Here is a 27,177-nt window from a genome sequence, read left to right as displayed (position 1 = left end):
TTTTTTCTGATTCCATTGTGGATGTGGATGCTATAGTAGTACTACAGAAGATGTACTCCATTGACAACAACTATCTAGAACAGTTATCCCCAGTCTCCTTGGAATACAGGTTGTCTGGCCCCCTTCCTCCTTGTTCCCCAATACCATTACACCAAGATCTTCAGTAATCATTCACTGGTAGCTGCCGCCTCCTCCTGCTCCTTCACACACACCAAAATCAGAGGAGAAACACATGTAGGTGAATTCTGCTTTGTACCCTGTCCCTAGGACCAGAGCCAGTCTGACAGCAGTGATCTAGACAAGTATGCAAACATGAGTTTCAAAATGCTTCTTCCTCTGACCTGACACATATGTTACAGATGGTAGTACAGCCATGAATCAGCTTAGGGCACATTTTGAAACATGAATTAAGACAAGCGGAGCAAGCATTTTTCTATGAATTAAGAGCCATGAAATACACAGTGCTTAAACAGGCCTGCAGTTTTTCCCCTCTAACTTTTTTTAATTACTATTAATTTCTCGAAAGACCAATTCAGCAGCATAAACCAGTTTATAACATTCCCAAATAGGCTTTTGGCTGTCAGTCCTGTATCTTCCGCGATCAGTTTAATTTCTCTTTAAACTAGTAACACTCCCATAAAAATATTGGATCATTTCAAGCATCTTGCCCTCCCTGTACCTTACATCGGTCTATTGAAAAATATACCAGATTTCATGTTCTCCCTCTCGTACTATTCTGCCAAGCACGGATTCCAAAAGGAAACATTCCGCCTATCATAAACAAACTAAAAAGCCAACCACGCTGAACAAAAAAAGTAATTAAAAAAATCCCTCCAAATAATGAGGCAGTAACATAGCAAACAAACTTACAGATATGCTTAAAGGCATTCATTTCCACACTGTCAGATTGTATTAGTGTGAGGTATTAAAATGCCTATTAACTTTTTATATTGTCTTGTTTTACAGTAATGCTGCAGTTAATCAGGTTTTAAACAATAAAAAGGGTAAAGTGCTGATGCTACTGCTAATAACATCATCAAGACTTGAAAATCAAATTACTTTTCTTTCTCATCTTAAATGTACTTCCAACATTTGTATCCCCTGTGGTTTACAGTAATTAAGTATTTTAACATTTTAATTAAATATTACAATGATTTCCAGGAGGGTATCTTGAATAACTGCGTTGCATGAGAAGAGGTTTGCCCACAAAGACATTCTTGGTAGCGTTATCTTAAGAGCTTGACGTTAGGTCTAGAGTAACTGTACAGATTAAAAATTGGCAAACTTTAATATGATTTAATTATTTTTTTTTGAGAGCTGCAACAAGTTCACATGGCAATTCCAGCTTCACATACAGCTTTAAAGGTTACTTAACTAATTTCTGCATTGCAATGATAATGCTTCTGGTGATGTTTATGGTAGGGAAAGCCTGTGGTTTTAAATCCATCATTTGCTTTAAAAAATGCAATTAATTTCTTTTGTAGTATTACAGACAATTTATATTCTGTGTTCAACAGTTTTCATAGCATTGACTATTCACCTTCGTTAAGAAATCATGTATAGCTACCCAATCATGAAGTAAAATGCTTTGAAAATACCTGATTTCCCATAGAAAGAGTGCATGATCTTTTTAAAGATATTTATTACTGAGTCACAGGATAAAAATAGCACCTCAGAAGATAAGGAGAAAGCTCCCTCTAAATATACTGCATTTCTTACAGTTCTCCCTAAACATTTCCTACTAGCTCTTATCCAAACAGGATAACAGTTTAGTTGGACTGTGGCTCAACCTAACATGGCAATTATCATCTTACATTCAAGGATCCTAAAGGATAAACTAGGAAAAGACAGAAAAATTGTACTCACATTTGCCCCCAGCTTTACTGTTTAAGAAAAACAAGCCCACTCTGTATCCTCTCAGCTTCACTCAAAGGCTATGTTCACTGCAGATACAAGAGCTACTTTCTCACTCCCTTCTCATTATGGGTTCTTTTTCCCCTCTTTCTTCCCTTATTTTTTTGCTGTTTCTTAAGATTTACATTCAGCTAAAATTGCAATTTTAGAGCTGCCTCCAAGAGGAGGTCTCTTACCACTCCCTAGCTGGAAGCAATGTCATTTCTATCTCCACTCCCTTGCCAGCCACACATCTCCATTCCATCTATTGCACAAAAAAGCTGAAGCAATCATGAAACATCCCCACCTCATAAGCTAATGTAACTTCTTCAAATACAAAATAAACAATGCCACCACTTGGGTTGCTACAATCATTCAAGGAACTAAAGGAATTGATTTGCTAGAAGCAAACCTAGTAAAGGGCACAGTTGGTTTAAATTAGTGTGAAATTAATGCCTTTCACTGAGTACATTTGCATTGTTTTCACAATTGGTATATTTTTCCTCTTCCATTTCAGCAGAAGTGTATTTTACTTCTGCTTATTACCCTTAAAGTTTTCTCTACAGCTGAGTATTTGACTGTACATAATTATCACATGCATATACATTTTTTCCACCATCTCTCCTCTTTCTCTTCTTTATCCACTGAATTACAACCTAGAGTGAAGGCTGGCAAAGCTATCGAAGGTGTTTCAGTAGCCAGTGTTTTTGGCAGCTGCTATACTGTCTCCAGCTGTGTCTGGTCAGCTAATGGTCTGTCTTAACTTTTATGGTCCCTTTGTTTACCATTTTTTACCTCAGCTTGTTTTACGTTTAGAGAAATGCATGCCTAGAGCTGAACAGGGTTATATAAATTTTTGCATAAATTAGACCTATGACAACATTTTCCACAGGAATCATTCACAGGATACAATATAGACATACTTTTTATCATGCTGCTACAAGTCTGCACCACACACACAAGACTGATAAAGCAATGCACTAAAGCCCCTCAGTACTAGTTTCCCTTCCACCTGAACGCTATATGAGTAAAACTTAAATTTTAAATGATGTCACTGAGGTAATCTGAGGTCTTCTATACCTTCATTTTGTAGACATCAACACATACCACACCATGCATAGAAAAGGCAACAATCTTCCCAATTATATTACAAAATTAGCTATTTTTTCTTTATTGGTATATTTAATGTCATAAAGATAAGCAGTTTCAGAAAACTTTTTTTTAATGCTTACTAGAAATATTTTAACATAGATACCACCTGCCACATTTATAAAGTGCATGAAACCTGTTTTGCAAAACACACAGCTAAGCTTTAAGCATTCAAGATAGATCAAAATTAGTCTCAGGTGTTAATTATTTTTATTTTTTTAAACAATGGTAAAAATAGATCAATAGGAGTTGAAAAATTCCAACTCATTAAAAAGTTATAAGCATATGCTTAAATTCATCTTATCTAATGTCATGTACTTAAGTTCTGTTTCTGGAATTCCATGCCATATAGGTATGGTTTAAAAGACCTCTTATATTCCATTACTCTTGCAATAATTATTTCAAGTGATACTTTGAATGATCCAACTATATGTCTAGACGCTTCTTCCTGTCAAAGCTCAGCTCTTTTGTGTGATCCACAAGCCTATCAGGAGCAATTTCTATTCCATTCTTCAGGCCATTAAAGAAACCTCAGGTTAGCCAAAGCAACTAGGTCATTCATACCTAAGCAAAATACTTAAAAAAGTGATGTAGTTTTCAATTATGTAGTTTACATTATTAACTGGGAGAGAATGAAAGACAGTGTACTGGTTCCACTAATGTGTCTCCAAATTTTAACTCAACATCCAGATCCTGCCCCTACATGGGCATTTCCTGATGCTCGGTGTCTTCAGGGACTACACTGATGTCAAGGGCACTGTTTGTTGCACAAATTAAAGCCACTGAAGAAGCAAGACTTGTCTAGTAAAATTTTATATCCTAACTACAGAAAATTAGGTGTATCCATGTCATTAGACTTGTACTTCAAGATATTAAAAACAACAAAAGAAGGAAAATAACTGAAGTTTCTGCATTAACAGAACTCAAATAATTCAATATACTTCTAACCTCTGTGTCAGAATTACTGTCATGCACTTTTTTAAAAAAAATGATAAATTATGAAAATTCAGTATTTCAGGCCCACAAAAAAGTCCTGCTGCAAAACCTATTTGAGCAGGATCAATTTCTACAGGCAGTAGCAAGTCTGAACTAATGGTGTAGCTGCCAAACCTACCAGTTGCAATGTCCCATAACAAAAGAAACCAATGATTCTAAGAAACCAACAACTTGATCAGAACATAATTATCATCATTACACCATCCCCCTCTATACCAGTTTCCTGGACTACATTCTCACTGAATGTCAAGTCAAAGTAAGTACTTCTGTTAGCTTCAAGACCCGATGCATAAATAGCTAAAGAGACACTGACACTCCCACCTCTCCATCTAGGACTGTTCTGAGCAAGTGTGACTCTATCCTGTAAAACTGAAAGTGTCAAGTGCATGCATAATTCTTCCAAGAAGGCCATGCCTATGGTAACATTTTTTTTTTCCAAGTGGAAAAAAATAATATCCTGTGACCCATTACTTTTGTCTGGGACAACTGCATTGAGGGGAAGACATTGTTATAGAAGAGGCTCCAACTTAATCTAGCAAAGTTTTGAGCATTGCTGTATAAAAGTTCAGTTCTTGTCACAATTAAAAAAAAAAAACAACAAACAAACAAATAAAACCCAATCTGTTTTAGGCACATTGTCGTCATGATTTGAATTGGAACAAAGCATGTCAAACCAAACCAGTGGGTTAACTTGCTATTTTCCCAACACAGAAGTGAGGGAAAAGTAACACAAAATCTTGGGACTGACACAAATAAAAATGAGAGGAGAATAGAGTTTACTGATCAAAATTCAGATAAACATGGTAGAAAATCTGTAATTACCTTAGCCTATTTGCAGAAAAAGTAAAACACAAAGCAGCAGGAGGGAGATGCAAACAAGCCAAAAGCCCAAGCCAGGATTCTACGCCCCCATCCCTCCTTGTCCTGCTGCCATTCCAGTGGAAAAACAACACCCAATGAACCCAGAACCAAGACACAGAACCTGGAACAGTAGGCCTCCCGTGTTGCAATCTGAACTTCAAGCCCCATAATACTTTGCTCCAGTCAGCACTTTCACTTTTTGAAGCTGGCATGACTGCCGCATGGTTAAGAATAACAGTGGCAGGTTCAGTTCAATCCATGACACACATTTTCAAAGATCAAAGTCAATGCACGGTTGGTGGTGCATTTGGTTAAGTCTCCCCAGTCTGCCGTTGAGGAAGACTAAGCAACAACGTAAGGCATTTTTCTTTCTGCTCTCAGTTTAAATATTGCTAAAAAATACTTAAATTAAGTATTCTGTAGGCATATTTCAAGAAAAAAAATAATTACAAAAAATAGATATTCCTCATATTTTTCTAAAGGATCAATTCTCTAGCTAAGCAGTCGTGACTCTTGTCTAGATTTGTGTTACTGTGTGAACCCTCAAGTTCTTCTGTTTCAACTGAAAACAATGAAACTGAAATGTACTCCACTCTTCCAATTACAGAGAACAAGAACTCAGTAAGGGAAAGCATCAAGTGAAAAATCTATTTCTGACATTTTAGTCGAGCTCGCTTGTTTCATTTCCTCACAGTTCAGAGGCCAGAATGACTATTAATACCAAAGTCCTCTGACTCCAGTTTTTATTGATTTAAATGTTCTTCAGTAATGCATGGGATTAATGCAGCTTTAACACAGATAATAACATTAGTTTATAAAAAAAAGGAGAAATAACACGCTCTGCCATGAGTGAACGTATGCCCAAAGAAGCAATTTTAAGGCTGTACTACAGCTTTGCACAGGCTGTAGCACAGACTACGCAAAGCTTTTCAACATTTGATCTGTAGCTGAAGACTGAAAGTTAACTGCATGCAAATTAGATGGGAAATGGAATATGGATGTTTCGGTTTAACAGCATCATTCTCTTCCAAAAAAGCAGCATTTCAGTTCATGGCAGTCTGTTCATCTCCAGTCAGAATACAACCATTTTAGGTTAGTAAATGAGAGACTGCCAACATTCCCCTCACCACTGCAATGCCAAAAAGCAGTATTATATTGTCCTATTCTACAGATTATCCATTTGAACCTTAATCCTCTTCTGTGAGTCAGAGCTGTGCGACAGATCCATTATGGGTATTAAGCACACGAACACTTGTGTTGCACAGCAGTTAATGTAATACAATAATCTGATAATTCAACCACTGATAAAAACTGCTAAATATATTCCTAAATTCAGCCCCGCTAAGCCACAACAAAAATCTCTATATATAAAGAATTCAGAACTAATTAACCTCCAAGAAAGTTAGCACTATATTAGTGTCAAAATTGTTGTTCATGTCTATCTCAAAACCTGTGGAGAACAGCCTTTCTTTAATTCTGTTAAGCCCTCGAGAAGAAAAACAGTAAGTAACTGTAAAATTGCAGTTAATTTGAACATGAGTTTTGCAACAAGAATTTTAAGTCTAACCTCATTTTTTAAGAAATAGAAACATCATTTAACTACTTCAAACACTCTAGTACCTGTTTCTCATGATAAACACTATTCATAGCAAGAGTTGGCATAACAAATGACCTCTTACCTACAGAGCCTTCACTGTAAAAACAACCAGCCATGACGTTATCACCTCTCCTACACTCAACCTAAATTGTAATCGTCTTACTAACATAAATAACCTTCAACGATTCAACCAAGAGTTCAGCAAATATTCCAGGAATTTCTCAAGACTGGCTAAAGCTCTGAATCAAAGAACAAAAAAAAATATAGATGAAGACACAACACCCTGCAATATGGGCTGCTGAAGCTTTCAGTCAAACAGATGAAAAAAGAAAAAAAGTATTTTGTGATGAAAAGAATAATCCTGTGGTTTGTTTTGATAATGAAGGCAGTGGGAATCAATTCAATCCAGGCTTCGATCAGAGGATATTAGCTTGGAAGAATAAAACATATTTTTCTTGTTTCAAAACTGGCAGTAAATTCAACCAGAAATTCCTGCTGAAATCATTCAGGTTTTTAGCCACATGGACACACCTGAGTCTCAAAAATCCTTGAGTAACTTCAATTTCTGTATCTGTTTTTCCTTTCTGCTCTCACACCAATATGGAAACCTCATAGTTCTTTTCTTTTTGCCCCCATACATACTCCTTTCAAGTTGTAAGTCTATACAGGGAGCAAGTCAAATCTCTCACATCTTTAAGGTGAGGTGAAAAGTAATGGTTAGGGGAAACAAAGAAGTCTGCACAGAGATGATGCTTTAGGCGATAAGATGCAGTTTAGTTTAATTATATTAGTTCCTGTATCATAGTTTGACATTCATTCATCATCTCTTTAGATAGATACATACTAGCATACATACACAAAATGCCAAAATTAACACTTCTGCATTTATTTTTAAAGCATTTAATTCATAGCAGTTATGGGACTCATGACTACATCACCTCAGACTCTTATTTAATAGGGTAGCATGCTAACCAAAATAAGTCATCTAAGCATCAGAAACTGTAACATATAAATTCTTATTCATCTAACTGCAGCAGCTTTCAAAGAATGCTATGCATTAATTAAAAATAAATTACAAATTTAAATTAAATTTTAATTAAAAATTGTGATGCTTAGTGAATTTTCACATTTTCCAAAGCACAAAGTGATAAGAGAGAATCTGTTGGAATGAGCTGTTGAGGGAACAAAGTAATATTGTCTAGAGACTTGACTAGACAGCTACTGGGATACCGTATTTTGTCTCCTCTAATTACTTGCTCTCTGAAGAGACATGAAAGTCAGTGGAAGTATTTCAGAGATTACAGTGCTGCTAGCCACAGAGCTACTGTAATTTAAATTAGTGAGCACTGCATTTAATTGATTCCCAACAGTTACATATACATTTGAATTACCCTTATTGTTTTAACTCTCAGACTTGGGAGTTGCTCTGAGAGCTTTCCTACAAAATTAGGAGTAAGAATTTTGGTGTTCACAGCGCAGCAGGGAAAAGACAACCTATGTTAGTGCATTTATTTTTGTGCATGGTAACATCCATGTATTTTTAATTTGTAACTGATAGAGGAAATACAGTTTCTCAAAGCTGAGACAGAAATAAAGCCCTTCACAGGCTTACATAACAAAAGATTCATATTCAGTAAATTAGCACCCTGTAAGGTATATGAAAAGTAACAGCTTAGATTCACCTGTCTATGTCTGCTTATTTTTATTTGAAAACAAACTAACAAAGCCAAACAAAATCCACCAATAACCTGGAAGCAGATATTTAAGTCAAATCTCAAAAAAGTCGAAATGGTGAAAGAAAATCTGCTTTTTTTTCATGCACCTAAGATTCTGACTAATGGATTGGGGTTGATTCTTCATTAAATTTATTCTGAGTAGTTCTTGCCCATAGAACAGCTAATAGTTGACAGAGACGGCAATGGTGTTAAATATCAATAGCTGCCCAACAAGCAACATTACACAAGTTAAATCTCCATTGTATGATCTAGCACATATATTCAAGATTGTTCTCTTTATTCTTTACAGCAGAATTATTTGCTAGTAAACTGGGGATTTTTCTCTTTAGAATTCTCCAGGCTATGCTTCACTGAGAATTACAGTCTCACGCATGCTTAGTACTGCATTTCATGCACAGAATTAAAGAATTACTAAGAAAATACTTAGCAATCACCTGAATTCTTAATTTACTTCCATGTAAATTGCTCAGCAACAAAATAGTATAAGAACTAAAAAACTTATCAGCAAACTGATTTCTGATTACTAGATTAAACCAAGTTTTCAAGGAACATTTAACTGTAGTCCAGATCTCCACTTACTATATCAAAGAAACCAGAATAGTGATAATTAAAGCCACAAGAAAATTACCAGCTCTCTCAAGTGCAACTCTTATCATAGCTTGCAGCTAAGTGAAAAGCTGTTTATCTAATTAGATAGGTATTTATATTCTACCAGGATCTAACACTAGCTGAAGGACAGTCTCCCTTAACTGAAAACATTCCAGTTGTATTGATCTTACAGACAGTGTCTGAAGATTGAACATTTTGTCTGATGATCTCCAATATTACAACAAAGCAATCATACTTACAACTGCTTTAATTAAATACACTATTATTCAAAGAGAACTGTGAAAGCAACACAACGGTACATTCCTTTAGCACTATGCTAAATTTCAAGCCCCTCTGAGAAAGTCTACAGCTGCCTGCAAATATGATCTTCAAATTCCTTACATACAGAGCACTGAGAATGGATGCCACACTGCAGTACTTCTCTCATGGGTGTTTCACAAGTCCAGCAAATTAGCCTTTTCAAATAGGCTATGAGCAAACACTTGAACTGCTGGACAGAAAAAAGCAATCACAAGACAGATCTCTTATGAAATATGTTTGAGCCTATTTTCTCTAAAGGTTTTAAGGCTCATTTGAAGGAACAACAGCTATGAGGAATCACTCTTTTTCATCTTCTTGCTATACAAACTAGGCCCCAGGACAAGATTAAGGATTTTAGATACTATCATAGTACTATTTCTTGATAATGTTATTAAAAAAGAATAAGAAGCAATGCTTACAGTCTGACTTTCAGGAAAGTCCATCTTCAGCAACTTGTGAGCGCATTCTTCAAAGTCTAAGCTGCAATAATGGAAAAAACCCACTTCTCATTATCTGTGCCATATATGCTATGCTAAAACCATTTCAGAATTATATTGATCATTGATGCTGAAACTCTTGTATTTTTTATTTAAAAATTCCACTAGAATAACCATTTTGTATTTCACCAGTTTATACCTGAATAGTAATCCGAAGTCAATACATTTGAAGCAATTTCAGCCACTGTTCTGAGGGCAGCTGCTGGTCATGTGCAGGGTCAATGACTCCTTAGTTGACCAATTCCTTAGCACGTTGCTTAGAGCAAAACACTAACATTCCATGTGTGCCAAGAACAACATCCTCATGTTGGCACCATTTGACTGGAACGTGCAGCAGAAGCCACGTCCTTGACCTTGGCACCTCTTCTTGGGAAAAGATTTTAGCTTGCATGTGTTGTTGGATGTTACTGATTAGGTGATTGATAACAAAGAGTATATAAACAGCCACTCTGAGCAACAGTCACTTGGGTTAGGGACTTAGGAATGGCTTGGGGGGGTTAGGGCTTTGTTAGGGATGTCTGCTTCTGTTAGCTACTTCTGGTCAGGACTTCGATTTAGGGATACTGCTAGGGATATGCTCAGGACTTCTGTTCGCTGCTTTGTCTGTTAAGGGCTTCTGGGACTTCTTTTCTAAGTGGGACTCAGACTATGTAATGCTAGAGATTCTACAACACAGTAATGAAGGACTTCCGAGATTCTCTGCTCCCTGCATTTCTGGAATCTCGTTGCTGTATGGCAATGGGGTTTGTGCCCCAATGGCCCCTGACCCTGGGGGGAGAACATAGGTGTCAGAACTGCATTTTATTTACCTTGATTGAATAGCAAGATAAATTGTACGACGGAAGGAGACCAGGTTAATTTCTGTTTTGTCATGGACAGTAACTTTCTGACCTGGAAGAGAAAACCATGGTTTTGAATACAGCAAAGCTTTAAAGCTGCTATAAGTAATCACTAAATAAACAGAGCCTTTGTAAGTTTGTAGCACACAATATAATACTCTTTTCTAGAGATATTAAGGACTATTTAGCAAGTTTGTGGGTTTTTAAAAATTATTTTTACAAAGAAGAAAAAAATTATTATTTGCCTCACCTGTAACTAACAGCTAAATACATACAATTAAGAGCAAATTAAAGACTTCACATATGATTTAGTCACAGCAACCTCTGCATTTAACTTCGCTTGTCTACATTCTTATCAAGCTATTTTCTGCATAATTTAATGATGCAGAACATTATACAGCTTCCCTGATTGTAACAGGAAATTTTTTGTGTTTCTTGGAACACCTTAGTTAATGAGGTGTTCACTATTCCTTCATTCTTGTAAAGTTTGGTAGGAGCATAAATGATGAAAAGTTAGGTGAATTCTCAGTTTTCATCAACTTGTAAACTCTGCTCTTCTGTGAAATACATCAGCAGACCAGTGAGGAAGTCTGTTCCCGGCGTTCTACAAGAATAAGACTTGAATGGCTTTTCAATTATTTGTGCAGTCTGCACAAACATGTCAGTTTTGTTTATAACTTTTATTTCCTGGGAATCAAGTAAGTTCTTTGAAAATGTGTGAAAACTGACAGCTTCCACTAAAGAGCAAGAAAGGGGATGAACTGAACTACAAAGTGAGATATAGAGAAAGTCAACAGAGTTTTCTTAAGAAAACGCATGTGGAGTTTGAAAGTGATTCAAAAATGTGACAGAGCACTAGAAGGTGTCTGGAAAGGCTGTCTTCACCAGTTTTTAAAGGATTGTTTTCACATTTGGTACCCATGTTTGCAAGACTTTTCTCACATGAAGCTGTTATGGTCAAGAACAATCAGCCAAAGTAGCTTCCAATTTTCTGCCTGTGCTGCATGCCTCCCTTTAGACTGTTACTTTTATACTATTTGCTAGTAAACATTTAGACCTGAAAACAATTTAAGATAACAACATCCTTTAACGTTTGAAATTTCATTTTGCAAAACGTGTAACAACTAAAACTGTTCTTTCCCATTTCACCTACAAACAATCACTAATAAGGTGTCAGTCATATGCTTACCATCTTCATCCTCCTCCTCCTCCTCATCATCTTCATCTTCCTCACTACTTCCAGCCTCTTGATTGGCTTCAGATTCACTGTCACCTTCATCAAGAATTTCTGAAAGAGCAGTATCCCACATTAAAGGAATACAAACCACAGTAGTTTCATTACCAAAACAACTCGATCTAAACACATATGAGTGAAAGGGTGGAGAAAGTGGCAAAGTCAGAAAAACAGGTATGTCATAATCAAATGAAAATGTACATGGAGAAACACCACTGAGGAAAATATCAGGAATACACTGGAAAGGTCTGTGATGAACTGACAGTTATCTGGGTCACAAGTATCAACCATCATTAATAAAGGCTAGCAACAATAGTTGGATAAGGAAACACCCTGTAAGTGTGTCAACGTATAAATAATATGTATAAAAGTGTGAATACACACTCCCCTACCTTTTTTTAGCATTTTGTATTTTTCTTCATTTTCCATAAAGTTTGGATCCATCTTGAAAACATCTAGAGAATAAAAGAGAACCTTTACTTTAAAAATAGAATTAAGGAAACAAATAATTAAGTTTGTTTTCACAAGGAGCAAAGTTACAGAATTATCTTCTAAACTTACTGAGAATATCCTCTGGGTTGTAGTCATCTTCTAATGGTAACATATGAGTAAACTGATCCTCCTCTTCCACTAGATCTAATCCCTCTGGAATGATTGGATGATCCTTGAAGCCGTCCTTCCTTACAGCAAACATGACTTCTATCATATACTGAACACGCATATCAATTTTAGATTCATGCAGAATGTGTCGAAGACGGTCAAAGATGGCTTTGGAGAAAGATAGGAATGTCAATACAAAAAACAGGTTTACTAATACAAACACTAAAAAGACAAAACTAAAAAGCTAATTACACTTACCATTAATACCTCTAGGAGAAACTTCAGTTAATTTGAGACCACTCTCTTTGATAAATCCAATAGCTACTTCAATACTGTCATCAGTAGGCCTTTCAAGGAGCAAAGTGAGCATTTCCAAACATAAAACCTCATGAGCCTATGGAAAGAATGGCAGCAAAGAATTAGAACACACTATGTTATGAAATTATTATGGTAACTTACTTGACAGAGCAGTCCAGCCTTTGAAGATGCCACAATGCTTGATCGTTTATACACATAAGGCAAAAGTAGTGGGCCAAAGCTAATTAACAGGAAGTTACAATATCAAGTGCAATTTTAGCATGTGCATTTACACCTACTTTGTAGTGAATGTGACTATGCTACTGGAATAAACAACAAGCAATGAAAAACATTTTGCCATTAAGAGGGGAAAAAAAAAGGATGCATTTGCAAGAAGCAAAACCAGCATTCACATGACAGAAAATAGCTGCAAGTGCAAATAGCACATCTCAGATTAGGTTGCTCTTTACCAAAATGCTGTACATCCCCAATGCATATCTGAAGCACTGCTTCTTACCACCACATAAACTGCAGTATCCAGTAACGTAAAAGAAGTGCCACAGAGCTGGTTTTAGATACAACCGAGGCTAATTCTGCCTACACAGATGTTTAAGTCAGATGACAACGTTGCAAAAAAACTCATTAAATGATACTTGCTTTGCATCTGATCTGACTGTGCAAGTGACAGTAAGCATACAGGCAAATACCATGTCTTTTCTAAAAAGGTTCTAACAACTTAAAGCAGGCATCAAAAGGAAACCTGAAGTCAGGTTTTCAATAACTTAGAATGGGGAGAGTATCTTTGTTTAGGCTGCTGCTCTCTTGAAACTAAATAGCTGTATAGGGTTTGGATCAAGTAGAAACACAAAGTAACATACCACATTCTGATTCATCAAATGTGCAACAAATTTTGAAGATGTCAGACAGAGTTGCTGCAAAAAAAAAAAAAGAAAATAAACAAACAGGAAAGTTTAAATACATTGCAAAAATGGAAGAAAACATAGATTAGACATATTACACATATTTGTGCATCTCTCAATCAAATAAGCTTCTGAAACAATTTAGAGATACTGACGACTGTTCACAACTAGGACTGCGCAGTTTGAAAAGAAAAAAAGAAAAAGTATTATAGTAGCCACTCAGAACAGCAAAACAGGTTGTCAAGCTTTCCTGATACAACAATACTACTGTAATTAGTGTACTAATGACATGTCCTGATGCACAGGTGTTGGGTGTGTTACTTTGAAGCACGTAATTTAAACACACTTTTCTGCCTTTTCATGCTTTACATACCTTATCATTTCTGCGATATCCTTTGCGAAAGTTTAGTATCAACCTCTTCAGAATCAGCTCACCAATATTTGGAAACTTTGAATTGATAATAGCCACAAGAGCTGCATAAACATGAGTAAAAATTGGAGAGGCACTCTGAGCTTGCAAAATGGATCTAGACAGCAATCCCCTGCAAAAATATGTAAGTTTAAGATGTTTCTAGTAATACAACATTGAATATTTTCATTCAGTACATATCACATAAAATAGTATTGTATAGTTGGAATAGCTAGAAAATACAGCTGGTCATTTTTGAACCTTTGTTTACCACACTACAAACAGAATTTTGCAAAATGCAAAGAAATCTTTAAGATCTGTGGGACAGAGCCTCTGACATCAAAACTAAACCAAAGTCATCACGCAGTACTTGGAACAGTCACAATGACCCAGCAATGAGCAAAACAGCATAATAATCTTGTCTCTACAGTAGAGCAACAATCCACTGTAGATAACAGTAGTAAAACTTTCGATTTGCTAAATAATGGCTACAAATATGATTTGTCCTAGGTGAAAAATCTAGGAATACAGAAATAGAGAAACCTGTAACTCGCACGTCTTTCAAGTATAACACGCAGGTAAAGCCTTTAAGAAAAAGAAACAATTACCATCTGTTGCATTTTATTCCCAAATACAATCATCTTTCCCTCTGGTCCCTTCCCCAGGTAGGGGGACTACTCTGCATAGAACAATACAGCCTGAAGTTAATTTTAAGATCTGACCAGTATTTGTACGCTACATACAGCGCACACAGTGATGTACACGTGAACTCTATACATATTAGCAGAAGGGCAGGAAAATTGTTTTTAAAATACTGAACTTACCTTCCTCGAACAATATTTTCCTGAAGAAGCTCATGAATTATATTTTCTATATTAGAAACATTCACTTTATTGACAAGACCATTGATTGACTTCTTCAAGGCTTCCCAACTCATCCTCTGATACGCCAAGCTATTACAAAGGTACAACAAATGTGTAAGTTTGCAGTAGCACTGAGTGAATTTTTTTACATATTTATGAAAACATGAATGTATGCTGTAATGAGTAAAAAGTATTCACTGCATGTCAAGACTAGCTCACTGAACTACTAGGAAATCACTAAACCAACATGCAACACCAACATGTAATTCTCTGCAGATACAGTGTAACTCAGCATGTTCAGTTTTTCAAGATATTCCCAAAAATCCCTCATCATGCACTATATCCCATGGTTCCATTTACATTTTGCAGCAGAAAGTACAGTCACAATTTGATTTCTTCTCAAAAAAGAGACCTTTGAAAGAATGATCAGAGTCTTCCAAAGGTACCCCATTTTCACCAACATTTACTGAAGTCCTTTACTGTTTTGCTTTTTAGTAAAAATACCAGCCTGTTACTTTCAACTCACCTGTTTTTATCAGTGATTTGCTCTTGCATCATCCTGAGCTTAGCAGGTGGAATATATGCACCACCTGTGCGAGTAAGGATTGGGTCCACTTCTTCTTTCTTCTTCTTTGAAGTGGCCTCATCATGAGCATGTGAGCTCTGGACCATTGACCTCTCTGGACTCCTACGATCAGGTGACGAGTATCTTCTCTGCTTCCTTCGATCAGATTCCTTTTCCTCCCATTTCTCATGATGTCGCTCTCTCCCTCTTTCTGCTCTTCTATAGAAACAACCCAAAGAACCCACTAAGCACCCAACAGTTCATAAAAGGTCTCCAAGTTTTATTCCTTAAAATTAGTATTTTATTACTGATTAAGAATGAGCTAGATACCTTCCTTCCGAAGTTCTGTCATCATAGTATTCCCTTCTTGAATATTCCTGATCATATCTGCTGTCATCAGAGTATCTTCTCTTTCTGGGAGATGGAGACCTATCACGCTCTATATCCCTACTCACAATCGAAGACAAACAATTCTTAGTAGCAGGCTCAGAAAAGCAATACAATGCTATGATACACAACTGTTACACTTCTGCAACTTGAGTTTCAATATAAGCATCATTCAGATAGCAGATGCTGCTTTTATGATAATTTGTCACCAAAAAAATAAAGTAATTAAAAAAGATAAAATCAAAGCAGCACTGTAAAAGAAAACTCCTCCTACAATTTCAAATGAAATGCTAAAAGGTAATAAAATGGAGTACCAAAGATAAATTCAGCACTGTGCATTCCTTGGAACATATGCATCCATTTGTTTAACCTACTTTTTACCTGTACAGTATGAAACATAATAGACACCATTAGAAAAAAAAATTAAGTAATATAAAATAGAATAAAAATAGAATAAAAGAGGTTTTATTCCAATTAAAATATGGAATCAAAAGTAAAATAGAAACACTTCATCTCATGCCTCAGTAGACGGCATTTCAAATAACACTCCTTCACCTCCTGCTGGCATCAATGACCTTGCCCTAAAGTGACAACTGTGGTTTCAGCAATACATGAGTGAAAGCAAAAAGCTGGCATCTAATTTCCATTTTCATGTCCTGTGACAACTGAAAAATAATCCTAAGCATTCAGTTAAAGATTTCATTTTAATAACAAATCTAATTTCTGCTACATTGACATGCAAGTATTTTATTAAACCTGTGCTGCTTTTTCACTGCTCAGGTATGGCAATACATAAAAAGAAACAGAACATGATTTGTCTTACTCTTTTTTTTTTAAACTTATCTAAGTCATTATGTGAGGTATACATACAGAATTGTAGCATATTAAAAAAAACAAACTAATCATTCTACCTGTCCTCTGGAGACAAACTTTTTTGTCGTGAACTGTAGCCTTCTTTCCTTTCATAACTGGAACCATGCTTTAAGAAAACAAAAATGAAAAAAAATTATAAATAATCAAGCCTCAACATAATATATTAATTACCAGGAGTACATTTATCTTGAGAACAAAGTGCACCACGTCTTCAATTTCCCTACTCCTTTACAAGAAATAAGGATTATCAAGTAAAGCTAATGGCAGTCAATTTTGACAAGGAGTGATGGTTCTAAATAACAAGTAGCTAATGAGCTGGACTTGAGTACTGTGTCCAGTTCTGGGCCCCTCAGTTTAGGAAGGATGTTGACTTGCTGGAACGTGTCCAGAGAAGGGCAACAAAATTGGTGAGGGGTTTGGAACACAAGCCCTATGAGGAAAGACTGAAGGAGCTGGGATTGCTTAGCCTGGAGAAGAGGAGACTCAGGGGTGACCTTATCACTATCTACAACTACCTGAAGGGAGGTTGTAGACAGGAGGATGACGGTCTCTTCTCCCAGGCAGCCAGTACCAGAACAAGAGGACACAGTCTCAGGCTGCACCAGGGGATGTTTAGGCTGGATATTAGGAAGAAGTTCTATACAGAATGAGTGATTGCCCATTGGAGTGGGCTGCCTGGGGAGGTGGTGGAGTCGCTGTCATTGGAGGTTTTCAGGAGGAGACTTGATGGGGTGCTTGGTGCCATGGGTTAGTTGTTTAGGTGGGCTGGATTGGTTGATGGGTTGGACGCAATGGTCTTGAAGGTCTCTTCCAACCTGGTTTATTCTATGTAATTCTATGTAATTCCCTGCTACAGGGTGCTGCAGGTAGCTAAAACTTGCATAGGTTTAAGAGACTGAACAAACACATAAGAAAAATTCACATGGGTTACCACAGTTATTTATCTCTGAAGCTATAAATAGGCAGAGACTGGGAGAATGTGTGGGTGAACACTTTTATGGTTACCCTGTTCCTTAACTTTTCAAGCCATCTGCTGTCAATTACTGCTGGATACTAGGTCTGCTTTTTCTGCTTCCTCCATATACCATTTTGTACTTTGTTGCATCACATGCAATACCCTTAACAGAAATCTACCACTTCTTGAAAAGTGCCTTTCCTCACTCCTAAAAATCTCCTTTATTGTATAATTTCCCCTTATGTACCTCCTTTTCACTAACCATGATGTAATTTTTCACAAGTCTTTCCTCGATTTGTACATTATAAACACCTAAGTTATACTGCTCCAATCAACAGATCTTGGAAGTAAATTTAATTCTATGGGTTTTTTCAAAGTGAGTGTGCAGGACTGTTCAAGCGATACACAATGAAATAGTTCACAACAAACCCTGTGGACTGAAACATAAGAGTCATACACAAAAAACAGAGAATGACAGCATCTTTAAGACACAAAGATGTTCCCTTCATCAAGATGTTTCAAAACTACTTTGAGTACCGCTAGGAAACAGCTTTTATAAGCTCTACACCTTCGTTGTAAGTGTATTCTCTTTCCTTAAAGTATTGTGTTTTTCCAGAACCTTGATCTCATGATACCATCCACTGATCAGAAGAGAAATAGGTAATACTTCACTTTGATGCAGAAACTCTACAGAAGGACTTGCTTATGCACCTTAGCTAACCTTTTTGCACAAATACTCTTTGTTGAAGTGTCATTCTATCTGTTAACATGCTAGCACAGTAACTTTTGCTACACCAAAGCAGCACTTAAAATTGTTGGTTGGAAGAATGACACCACCTTCACAAGCAGACTCTGATGGACAGCTATACCAAATGATCTCCAAATTAGAAAGAAAAGCATCTTTACAAAATGACAAATGTGCTGTTTTTAATGATCTACACAAGTAAAACCAAAATCAACTGATGTTTCCTAACAAAACAATATCAACAAAAAGATTATAACTAGGGGGAATAGAACAAAAATAGACATGGATAGATTCAGATTGGATGTCAGGAAGAAGTTCTTCACCCATGAGTGTGGTGAGACACAGGAATAGGTTCCCCAGGGAGGTGGTAGAAGCCCCATCCCTGGAGGTTTTCAAGGCCAGGCTGGATGTGGCCCTGAGCAACCTGATCTAGTGTAAGGTGTCCCTGCCCATGGCAAGGGGAACTAGATGATCCTTGAGGTCCTTTCCAACCCTAACAATTCTATGATTCTATGACCATCATACTAGCAACAGAGGTTGTATAGCTATCACCCAAATCCATGTGTGTAAATATATGTATATATATAGTTATATTTTTAAGGCCACTACAACATAAAAACCTAGAATAATGCCTTTCCTTGGGTACTCTTCTAACATTGTTAAAATTATTCCCTATATTGTCTTCTCTGAATCAAGACAATGGTAGAAAACAAGTGCATTGCATTTTTTAATGGGGGCATGCATCACTACAAAGGTCATGCTCATCTGAGAATTTAATTCTGCAGTAACATTATCTATGATGGCTAAACTAGTACAAGAAATTAGTATATTTTCACCAAGGTTTTCTTTACTTTTCAATACATATTTGTGGACCTGTATCATATAGAAAAGTATTGAAATCATTCAAGGTTTAGAAGAAGTCTTCAAGCTGTTGCCTTTTCCCCAAAAATAATATAATGCAAGACTGTATCCTATGATTCCAAGAAAGTGCTAAAAAACACAGAACAATTACCGTATTTAAATATTATTCAGCAGACTGGAAAAAGCAGGTCTTTTTAGGATGACCCATTCTCATTAGTTCTACATCATCTGTGTTTGACCACGCAGACCCCAAAAGACAAGTGGTCACAAAAATAAAATAACGGTATGGATGTCTCTTTATATCTCCTCACAAAAGCACCCAGGTCACTCTCAGTTCTTCATTACCAGGCTTTCTGCCTCAAATTATGGTTCTCTTCTTTGTCCATTTCAATCAAATAATTAACTGAAAGTGTCCACACCCTGTGCCTCTGCTAACTGGTTTATTTTGACAACTGAGGGAGTACTACCATAATTGCCATGTTGGTAAAATATGAGATGATATCAAACTATTCTGTGAACACCCCTATTAGAAAACACTTCAGTCACCAAAGTTTGAACCAAAAGTGAAGAAGCCTGTATGAGGTTGAAGTCTACAGAAATATAGCCAGATTAATATCATATTTGAAAATGTATCAAAGAGTATTGCTCTGCAAACCTGTCCCAAGTATAATGTACTTTACAAACCCCAAATTATTTTACAACCTGAAAAGAGCTTTTAACCGGGAAGCCTTTAACTTTCACAGAAAGAAATACCTGTCACATTAACTGCTACTTCCTGTTTAACATCATTGGTAATTTTTCAATGCTTCTTTTCTCTATTCCTTCTGATGCTTATGCTCTCTATTGAGCCACCATTCAGCTACTTTTCACCAATTACTTCATTGTTATATGCTAATAATGTTCAAAATGTCTATCATTAGGACAACGTTTGCTAGAAATAGCTGTAATTCACTGACTTCACAGAAATATTTCTCTTCTAAACAGCTGCTGTCAGATACAGATAACTTTTACATTTAGGGAGGTTTTTGTTTTAAAGATAATATTAACTGTAAACCTTATCACCAGTAATAAGAACCAAATCAAACCCTACGATTTAAGAACACTTACATTCACTTGTGTCACCCTGCTCTTCATGTTGACTTCCTACTTTTTTATGAAGCTCTGAATGTGCAGCAATGAAACAATCCAAGGAGTTCAGCATATGAAAAACATGTCATCTATAACACAAAGACAATCAACAACTTCTTACTGCACAGAAACCTGCTTATGTTTCCGTAACTTCTTAAAAACCATACAGCCCACCCCGGCTAGTCTTTTACGGTTACACAGCACCTAGCGGATGAGACTAAGGCTGCAAAACAGCCTCCAGTTCTCTAGCACCACCGTCGCGGCTACTCGGCACTACCAGACACGAGAACCAACGGCCAGGCCGCAACAGCAGATGCCGAAGCTCTGTCCACAGACCCAACTACACAGCACCCAACCCTAGCCCCAGCAGGCCACCGTGCTCTCCATGGGGCTGCCTCACCTCCCGGCCCGCGCCCCTCCGCCCGCTCCTGAGATGCGACTTGGGAGGAGAGGTCGCAACCACCCAGCCTGTAAGCAGACCTAATCGGTGGGCGAGACGGTTCCCGGGGAAGGTGCAAGGAGGCAATCTGCCGCCCTGCCCCCGGGACTGCTGCTACCCAGCTACCACCCAAGGCCCACCGCGCTCCTCACCTAGCGCCCACAGTCGCGCACCGCCACAAACAGCATCACTTCCGGCGGGACGCGGCGCACACCGCGAGCTCACGGTGCCCTGGCCCCGCTCGGCGCGCGCACGCAGACGGAAGTAGCGTCGGGAGCAGCGCGAGGTTTTGTCGCCCGGGAGCCGCTGTACGACGGGAAACGTAGTTTGGTGGTGGCGCGGCCGGCGGCCATTTTGCTGCCTGTGTTCCCCGGCTTCGTCTGTACTTTTCCTTTTCATAGAATTACAGATTTATAGCATCACAGAATGTTTACCTGGAGCCTCCTGTGTTCCAGTTTGTGTCCATTGTCCCACGTTACCAAACACTACTGAGGAGAGTCTGGCTCCATCCTCCTGACACTCCCCCTTTAGGTGTTTATAAATATTAATGAGATCCACCTCAGACTTCTCAAGGCTAACTAGACCCACCTCTCTTTGCCTTTCCTCATAAAGATGTTCTAGGCCCCTAATCATCTTAGTCTCTTTTTAGTAGTTTCTTGTCCCTGAACGGGGGAGCCCAGAACTGGATGCAGTATTCCAGATAAGGCCTTACCAAGACAGAGCAGAGCAGGAGAAGAACCTCCCTCAACCTACTAGCCACACTCTTAAAGTATATAAAAATGTTTGTAGTGGTTGTTGCAGAGGGCAAAAACAGCTCAGTGGGAAATAGGAAGGGTGACTCCAGAGTTACAGAGGGATGTGCACAGGCTTGAGGGGTGGACTCAACCCAACCTTAAGAAGTTCAACAGGGTCAAGTGCAAGGTCCTACACCTGGTTTGGGGCAATCCCAAGCACAAATACAGGCTGGGTGAGGAGCGGCTTTAGAGCAGTCTCGAGGACAAGAACTTGGCGGTCTCACTTGATGAAAAATTTTAACATGAGTCATCGATGTGCACTTGCAGCCCGGAAGACCAACTGTGTCCTGGGCTGCATCAAAAGAAGCGTGACCAGCAGAACAAGGGAGGGTATTCTGCCCCTCTGATCTTACAAGACCCTACCCAGAGTATTGCATCTAATTCTGGTGCCCCCAGCACCAGTGGGTCCAGAGGAGGGCCACAAAGATCATCAGAGGGCTGGAGCATCTCCCATTGTGAGAAAAGGATGACAGAGTTGGGGCTGTTCAGCCTGCAGAAAAGAAGGCTCCAGGGAGACCTTATAGCAGCCTTACAGTACCAGAACAGGGGTCTACAAGAAAGCAAGGAATGGACTTTTTACAAAGGCTTGTAGTGATAGGATGAGAAGGAATGGCTTTAAGCTTTTAAGCTTGAGGAGCGTAGATTTAGAGTGGATATTAGGAAGAAATTATTTGTAGTGAGGATGGTGAGATACTGGAACAGGTTGCCCACAGAGGTCAAGAATGCCTCCTCCCTGAAGGTGTTTGAGGCCAGTTTTGATGAGGCCCTGAGCAACCTGGCCTAGTGGAAGGTGACCCTGCCCACAGCAGGGATGTTGGAACTAGGTAATCTTTAAGGTCCCTTCCAACCTAAACCATTCTATGAATCTATGAATCTGTGAGTAGCTGTACAGCAGGAGAGATGCATCTTTCAGTTCAGCTTGTACTTCTCTAGTGCTGACTTCATCTTATCTGGAGGAGTCTTAGGAAAAACAACCTCATTGCTACAAAATGTACAAGCATCCTGTCAGAAATAAAGCAAACAAGAAGTCAACTCACTTCCCTTACAGATCAGAAGCTGTTCAGGGTCTTCCAGCATCTCTGTAAAACTTAGTGAATTTACTAAGTGAATTTAGTGTACTTGGTCCTTGAATGACACCTTGAATATCACCTGCAGGACACGCTTCTGACACTTACATGAGCTGCTGGTTAAACGTTATTTGAAGGATGACCAAGACACACATTACGCCATCTTATGTATTAAAATGATGTTAGGATGCCTGTTTCTTAGAGGTGGGGTATGGGCCTCTGAAAGCTTTAAGTGATTGTGCACCACTGATTTACACTTATAGAGCACCTGTGTCTTATTATCAGTTCAAATTTATTTGGATTGTGGAAATTAATTAAGTTCATTTAAAAAATAATAATAAAAAAGCTATCTAAGGTTTTCAGATGCTTATGATTAATTTTCAGCTCTTGTGAGATAATGAAACTCTTAGAGGACAGAACAGATCAGGGTCAGAAAGGCATTAATTTAGCCAACAGCCAGATGGTTCCTGCAGGGATGCTTGTAACTGAGCCATGAGGCAGTACTGCTGTGCTGTGCCCATCAGCATCTCTGTGCATGTCCCTGTATGTGTGTATGCACTGGGACACAGCATTTGTTGAGAGGGAGAAGATAATAACAATGTGGAAGCAGTGCTGGAAAAACACTACTCACAATTTCCCCTTTCAGACAGAAGGGAGAAATGCACCACCAGCAGTGTAATTCTGATGAGCTGCAGTGTACGTTGGCCTTATGCTGACTCCAAGCCCAAATCACAGTGTTACCTGATAATGCAGTCTCTGTGTTCCTACAGCTGAAATTTACTCAGCTGTGATGTTTGTAGAACAATTCACAAGATTGTTTCCTAGGAGCAGCAGGTATTTGCCTGCATCATTCCTGCAAGGACCAGGGCATGAAAGCATGTAATTTTAAGTGTTTTATTCCTGTTTCCCCTTCCTCTCCTGTAAGAACTGCACTCTCGATCATGAGTTCTGGTCGTGGCAGTAGGAAAATATCTCCTTTCTTGCAACTAGGTAGCTGTCAACAGGTAGGTCTCTTCCACAGTACTGTAGAGTCTTTGCCCTGTCTTATGCTCCCAGGTCAGCCCATGTGGCAGGAAGCTGAGGGCCTCCTGGTTGTGACTCAGGCCATGTAGCCATCCTCTGCCATATGTTTTGTATCCCTGAAGTACTGCCAGGCTGGTGAGCCAATGTTTTAGTTATAGTGACTGTGGTTCTGTTCGGTACTTATTTTTGAGGAAAATCCCTCAATACAGAGTTATTGGAAATCTGTTGACTTATCACTTAGGCTACAAATTTTAAGCTCCACACTTTTTGGAAAGCATAGTTCTCAGTGTCTTCTATCTACTGTCAGGAATCCCAGAATTTTTTTTTTCTTGTTCACAGCAGCTCACACAATTGCTGGAATAGCTCCCATTTTTAAAATGACCTGATTTGCTTCCTTCAGTATTCAGCAGTCTTATTCTTCCATTAGCTCTTAATGTATACCCATGTGAGTCAGTTCTCATTGTGGGAATGGTACAAAGCTTCTGCTTTTGGAAGATTATGTTAATAAAAAAAAAAAGGCAGAAAAGAAACAGAAAAGGTAGTTACTGGATGGATGGGATAATAAGGAAACTTTAATTTGTACATGCTCTGAAAAAAATTGTCATTGCTTAAATACACACATCTGGAGCACTAGATGAAAGTATTAAAACTTTAGTTGTGCTTACGTGTTTAACATTTCACATTTTATTCATTCTTGTCAATGTGGAAATACAGTTTGTATTTTGTGAGAATTCTCTTGGGACCGCTCTTTGTACTGAAACTAAATGTTTTTAAATCCCAGTGATGCAAACCACCTCCTCACTGTGGTCTGCTTTGCAAAATCATGACTATGACATCATCTGTATCCAGTTCTTGCTTGAAGTGGAGTGTCAGGCAGATAAATTTGAAGAGCAGGAGCCTAACAGCTGTGATCTTGTAAACATCATGGGCTTAACCTGCTGACTTTGACTGGGACCTTATTGCTTGATTGCTCATGGAATTTTTATGTTTTACGTGAGAGCCTTTTGCTTGGGCTTTCTCTGGGTTCCTCTTGATCATGCTTCTCCTTCTTCTCCTGCTCCCAAGGGCTAGTTTCCTGTATAGTCAGACTGCTGTACCTGTATAACTTGATGTATTTTATATTGACATTGATGTGAGTTTGGCATTTTCATTAAATCCACTTTTATTTCAGCCTGTGGGTTTTGTCTCCTTTTTCTGATCTTCCTTCTCTGCTGGGGAGGGATTGTTGGGTGACAGAATAACTACTATAGTTTAGCCCTAGATACAAGCTAAATGGTAGACAGTTTATTTGGGATCTGACTTAAATAGCTCACCTGGGAGAAGCAGACTTTTATGTTTAGAGTCTCAAAGGACTGAAGTTTTAATGGCTTCTGTTTTGCCACATCATGTAAGACACTTGTAACGTGACTTTCATTGAAACATAAAAGTATTATAGGCTTGAATCCCCAGTGTTAAAAAATATCAAATCAAATCAGAATATAGTTAGGAGAGGTCATTCATGATTTGACAGCCACAAAGATCTAAACTGTCCGTGCTGCTCCTCTGTCCAAGACTATGGTGCCACAGAAGAGTGAGAGAAAGGAAATACCAGACCATGGCTGAGATCACTGAGTGTGCTATACAGCTCTTTAAATCAAAACTAGTTTGGCTTAAACTAATGTAACAATCGTTGCTCTCCAGCACTCAAGTGTTAACAAAATGAGTGCAAACCTGTTTTCAAACTTTTCACAAGGCCAGTAGTGCTATTGTAAAATTGTACATCATGCCAGATATAAATATTCTGTGCTCCAGAAGTCATAGTTATTTTTACTTACAAAGTCATAAAAGTTAGCTTGCCATTTACTTTGCAATACAAAGAAGAATAATCAATAAAGCAAGAAATCTCTAATCAAAACAACACAAGGATAGCATTTCTTAAATAATAACAGTGAGAAAAAGAACAATTACTTTTTTGTTCTGCTTATAACTAAATTGTAGCTACAGAATTTGATTTCTTTGGCTTTCAAGATGATTTTCAAGTGTGGCAATCACCCAGGACACTGCATCCAGTGTGCATTTGGATGGTTTTACAGATCTTGACATGAATTCTTAAATGCTTTCACTAGATATTCTGTGAACCCACAGCAAATACAACATCACCTGCTTGTGAATGCAGGTTTCCCATTCTGCTGTGAAAGTAATCTTCTTCCTGACTCACACTGTGTAAACAGGTGTCATGAAATAAAAAGGCATATGGCATCAATGTGGCAGCAGCATCTCGAGAAGGATGTCCTGTGGCTGATGGCGCATGTATCAGCACTCAGGCTGTTCCTTCGAACACCCTGGGAGAGACCAAACATGGACAGCTGAGCATTCACATCAAAGGGACTGTGAAGACAGGAACAGGAAATAAACAATCTACTTCGAGGTGCTTTTGCCAAGAGACAACTGATTACCTCTAGAAACAAGTTTGTGTTTTGAAAGCAACTGAATAAGATAGAGTGACAAGTTATACTCTTTAGTTCTCTGCTTACATGTGGAAAGCAGAGGAGAGGCTGGGAAAGCAGGTGTGGGATAACTGCCTAGCTTACCATGGGACAGGAATTCAAGTTAATTTAATGCACTTCAGGAGAGGGGTCAAAATGCTTAGAATCATGAGGTTGCTATCTCAGGAAGTGCAGCTCCCCAAAGATGGCCTGCCAAATGGCTGAAGGAGGGAGTCTTGTGAAGATAAGACTGCCATATTTTGTCTAAAACTAATGAAGCAAGGCTAAAACAACGAATACACACAGCTTCAAAACAATTTCAAAGGCTATAGTGCCTGAGTAAAGATCCTTGTCTAATGAACTGCAATTTTAATATTGAAGTTGAAATCCCTCAGTATGATAATGAGCCAAATGAAGTACACGCTAAACATATATGATCATATTATTCAAATCATGCTAAGTGTCACACAAAAGGCAGAGGTAGATGGAGTTAGGCTATAAAAACCCATGAAACATCTCTATGTGGGGAAATACTGGACTTAGCAGAGAAAAGGACAGTTGACCATGCTCCTTTTCCTCCTCCCAAGACACCCCTCCCCCCGAGTTCCAGTAAAATGCATAAAAGCAAGAATAACTCCTGACCATTATTTAAAAATCACATACTGGAAGAAGCTGCATGAGTGTGTTCTAACTTGAACTCTGGAGATTACTTTCATATGGATTTATGTGTATTTCTGAGTTATCTCAGGGCATGTCTGCTTCATAGGGCAAGTGGAGATAAATGGGCTAATTTATCTCTAAATGAGATAGTTCTGGTACCAGTAATCATATAGCCACACTAAGTAGAAATCTGTGCTGTCTGATACCCTTTGCTTCATTAGGTTAGCACAGTGTTATCAATGAGCTAGCAGGATCACATTGCTTCTGGCGTCCAAATTAACTCATGTCAAGTGGCTTTGTGCATATAGAATGGTAATAATCAACACAGAATGGTCCTCCTTAAGTGAGTGCAGTGATAGAACAAACCTTAAAATACAGTAACACCCAATTCATACAAAATTAAATCAACGTGAGA

At 38.2% G+C, this 27,177-nt stretch overlaps 1 protein-coding gene across 1 annotated transcript in view; it reads right to left on the bottom strand.

Moving 5' to 3' along the window:
• CWC22 (CWC22 spliceosome associated protein homolog) overlaps positions 1–20,990 on the bottom strand; it is a 32,217-nt gene extending 11,227 nt beyond the window's left edge. The window contains exons 1-14 of the mRNA XM_068138442.1: positions 20,906–20,990; positions 20,294–20,403; positions 16,664–16,731; positions 15,696–15,812; positions 15,327–15,584; positions 14,762–14,890; positions 13,902–14,070; positions 13,487–13,540; positions 12,570–12,705; positions 12,273–12,479; positions 12,104–12,166; positions 11,667–11,765; positions 10,448–10,529; positions 9,561–9,621 (exon numbers count right to left, since the gene is read on the bottom strand). Coding sequence (XP_067994543.1) covers positions 9,561–9,621; positions 10,448–10,529; positions 11,667–11,765; positions 12,104–12,166; positions 12,273–12,479; positions 12,570–12,705; positions 13,487–13,540; positions 13,902–14,070; positions 14,762–14,890; positions 15,327–15,584; positions 15,696–15,812; positions 16,664–16,731; positions 20,294–20,320 — 1,470 coding nt within the window. The 5' untranslated portion in view covers positions 20,321–20,403; positions 20,906–20,990. The remainder of the gene's footprint in view (positions 1–9,560; positions 9,622–10,447; positions 10,530–11,666; positions 11,766–12,103; positions 12,167–12,272; positions 12,480–12,569; positions 12,706–13,486; positions 13,541–13,901; positions 14,071–14,761; positions 14,891–15,326; positions 15,585–15,695; positions 15,813–16,663; positions 16,732–20,293; positions 20,404–20,905) is intronic.
• Positions 20,991–27,177: the final 6,187 nt, after the last annotated feature.

The sequence above is a fragment of the Melanerpes formicivorus genome, unplaced genomic scaffold (genome assembly GCF_026170545.1).
Source record: "Melanerpes formicivorus ecotype bairdi unplaced genomic scaffold, bMelFor1.0.p_v2 SCAF_5, whole genome shotgun sequence".
Taxonomy (NCBI): domain Eukaryota; kingdom Metazoa; phylum Chordata; class Aves; order Piciformes; family Picidae; genus Melanerpes; species Melanerpes formicivorus.
The sequence above is the reverse complement of the archived record's forward strand: the minus strand, read 5'-3'. Positions and strand labels throughout refer to the sequence as shown.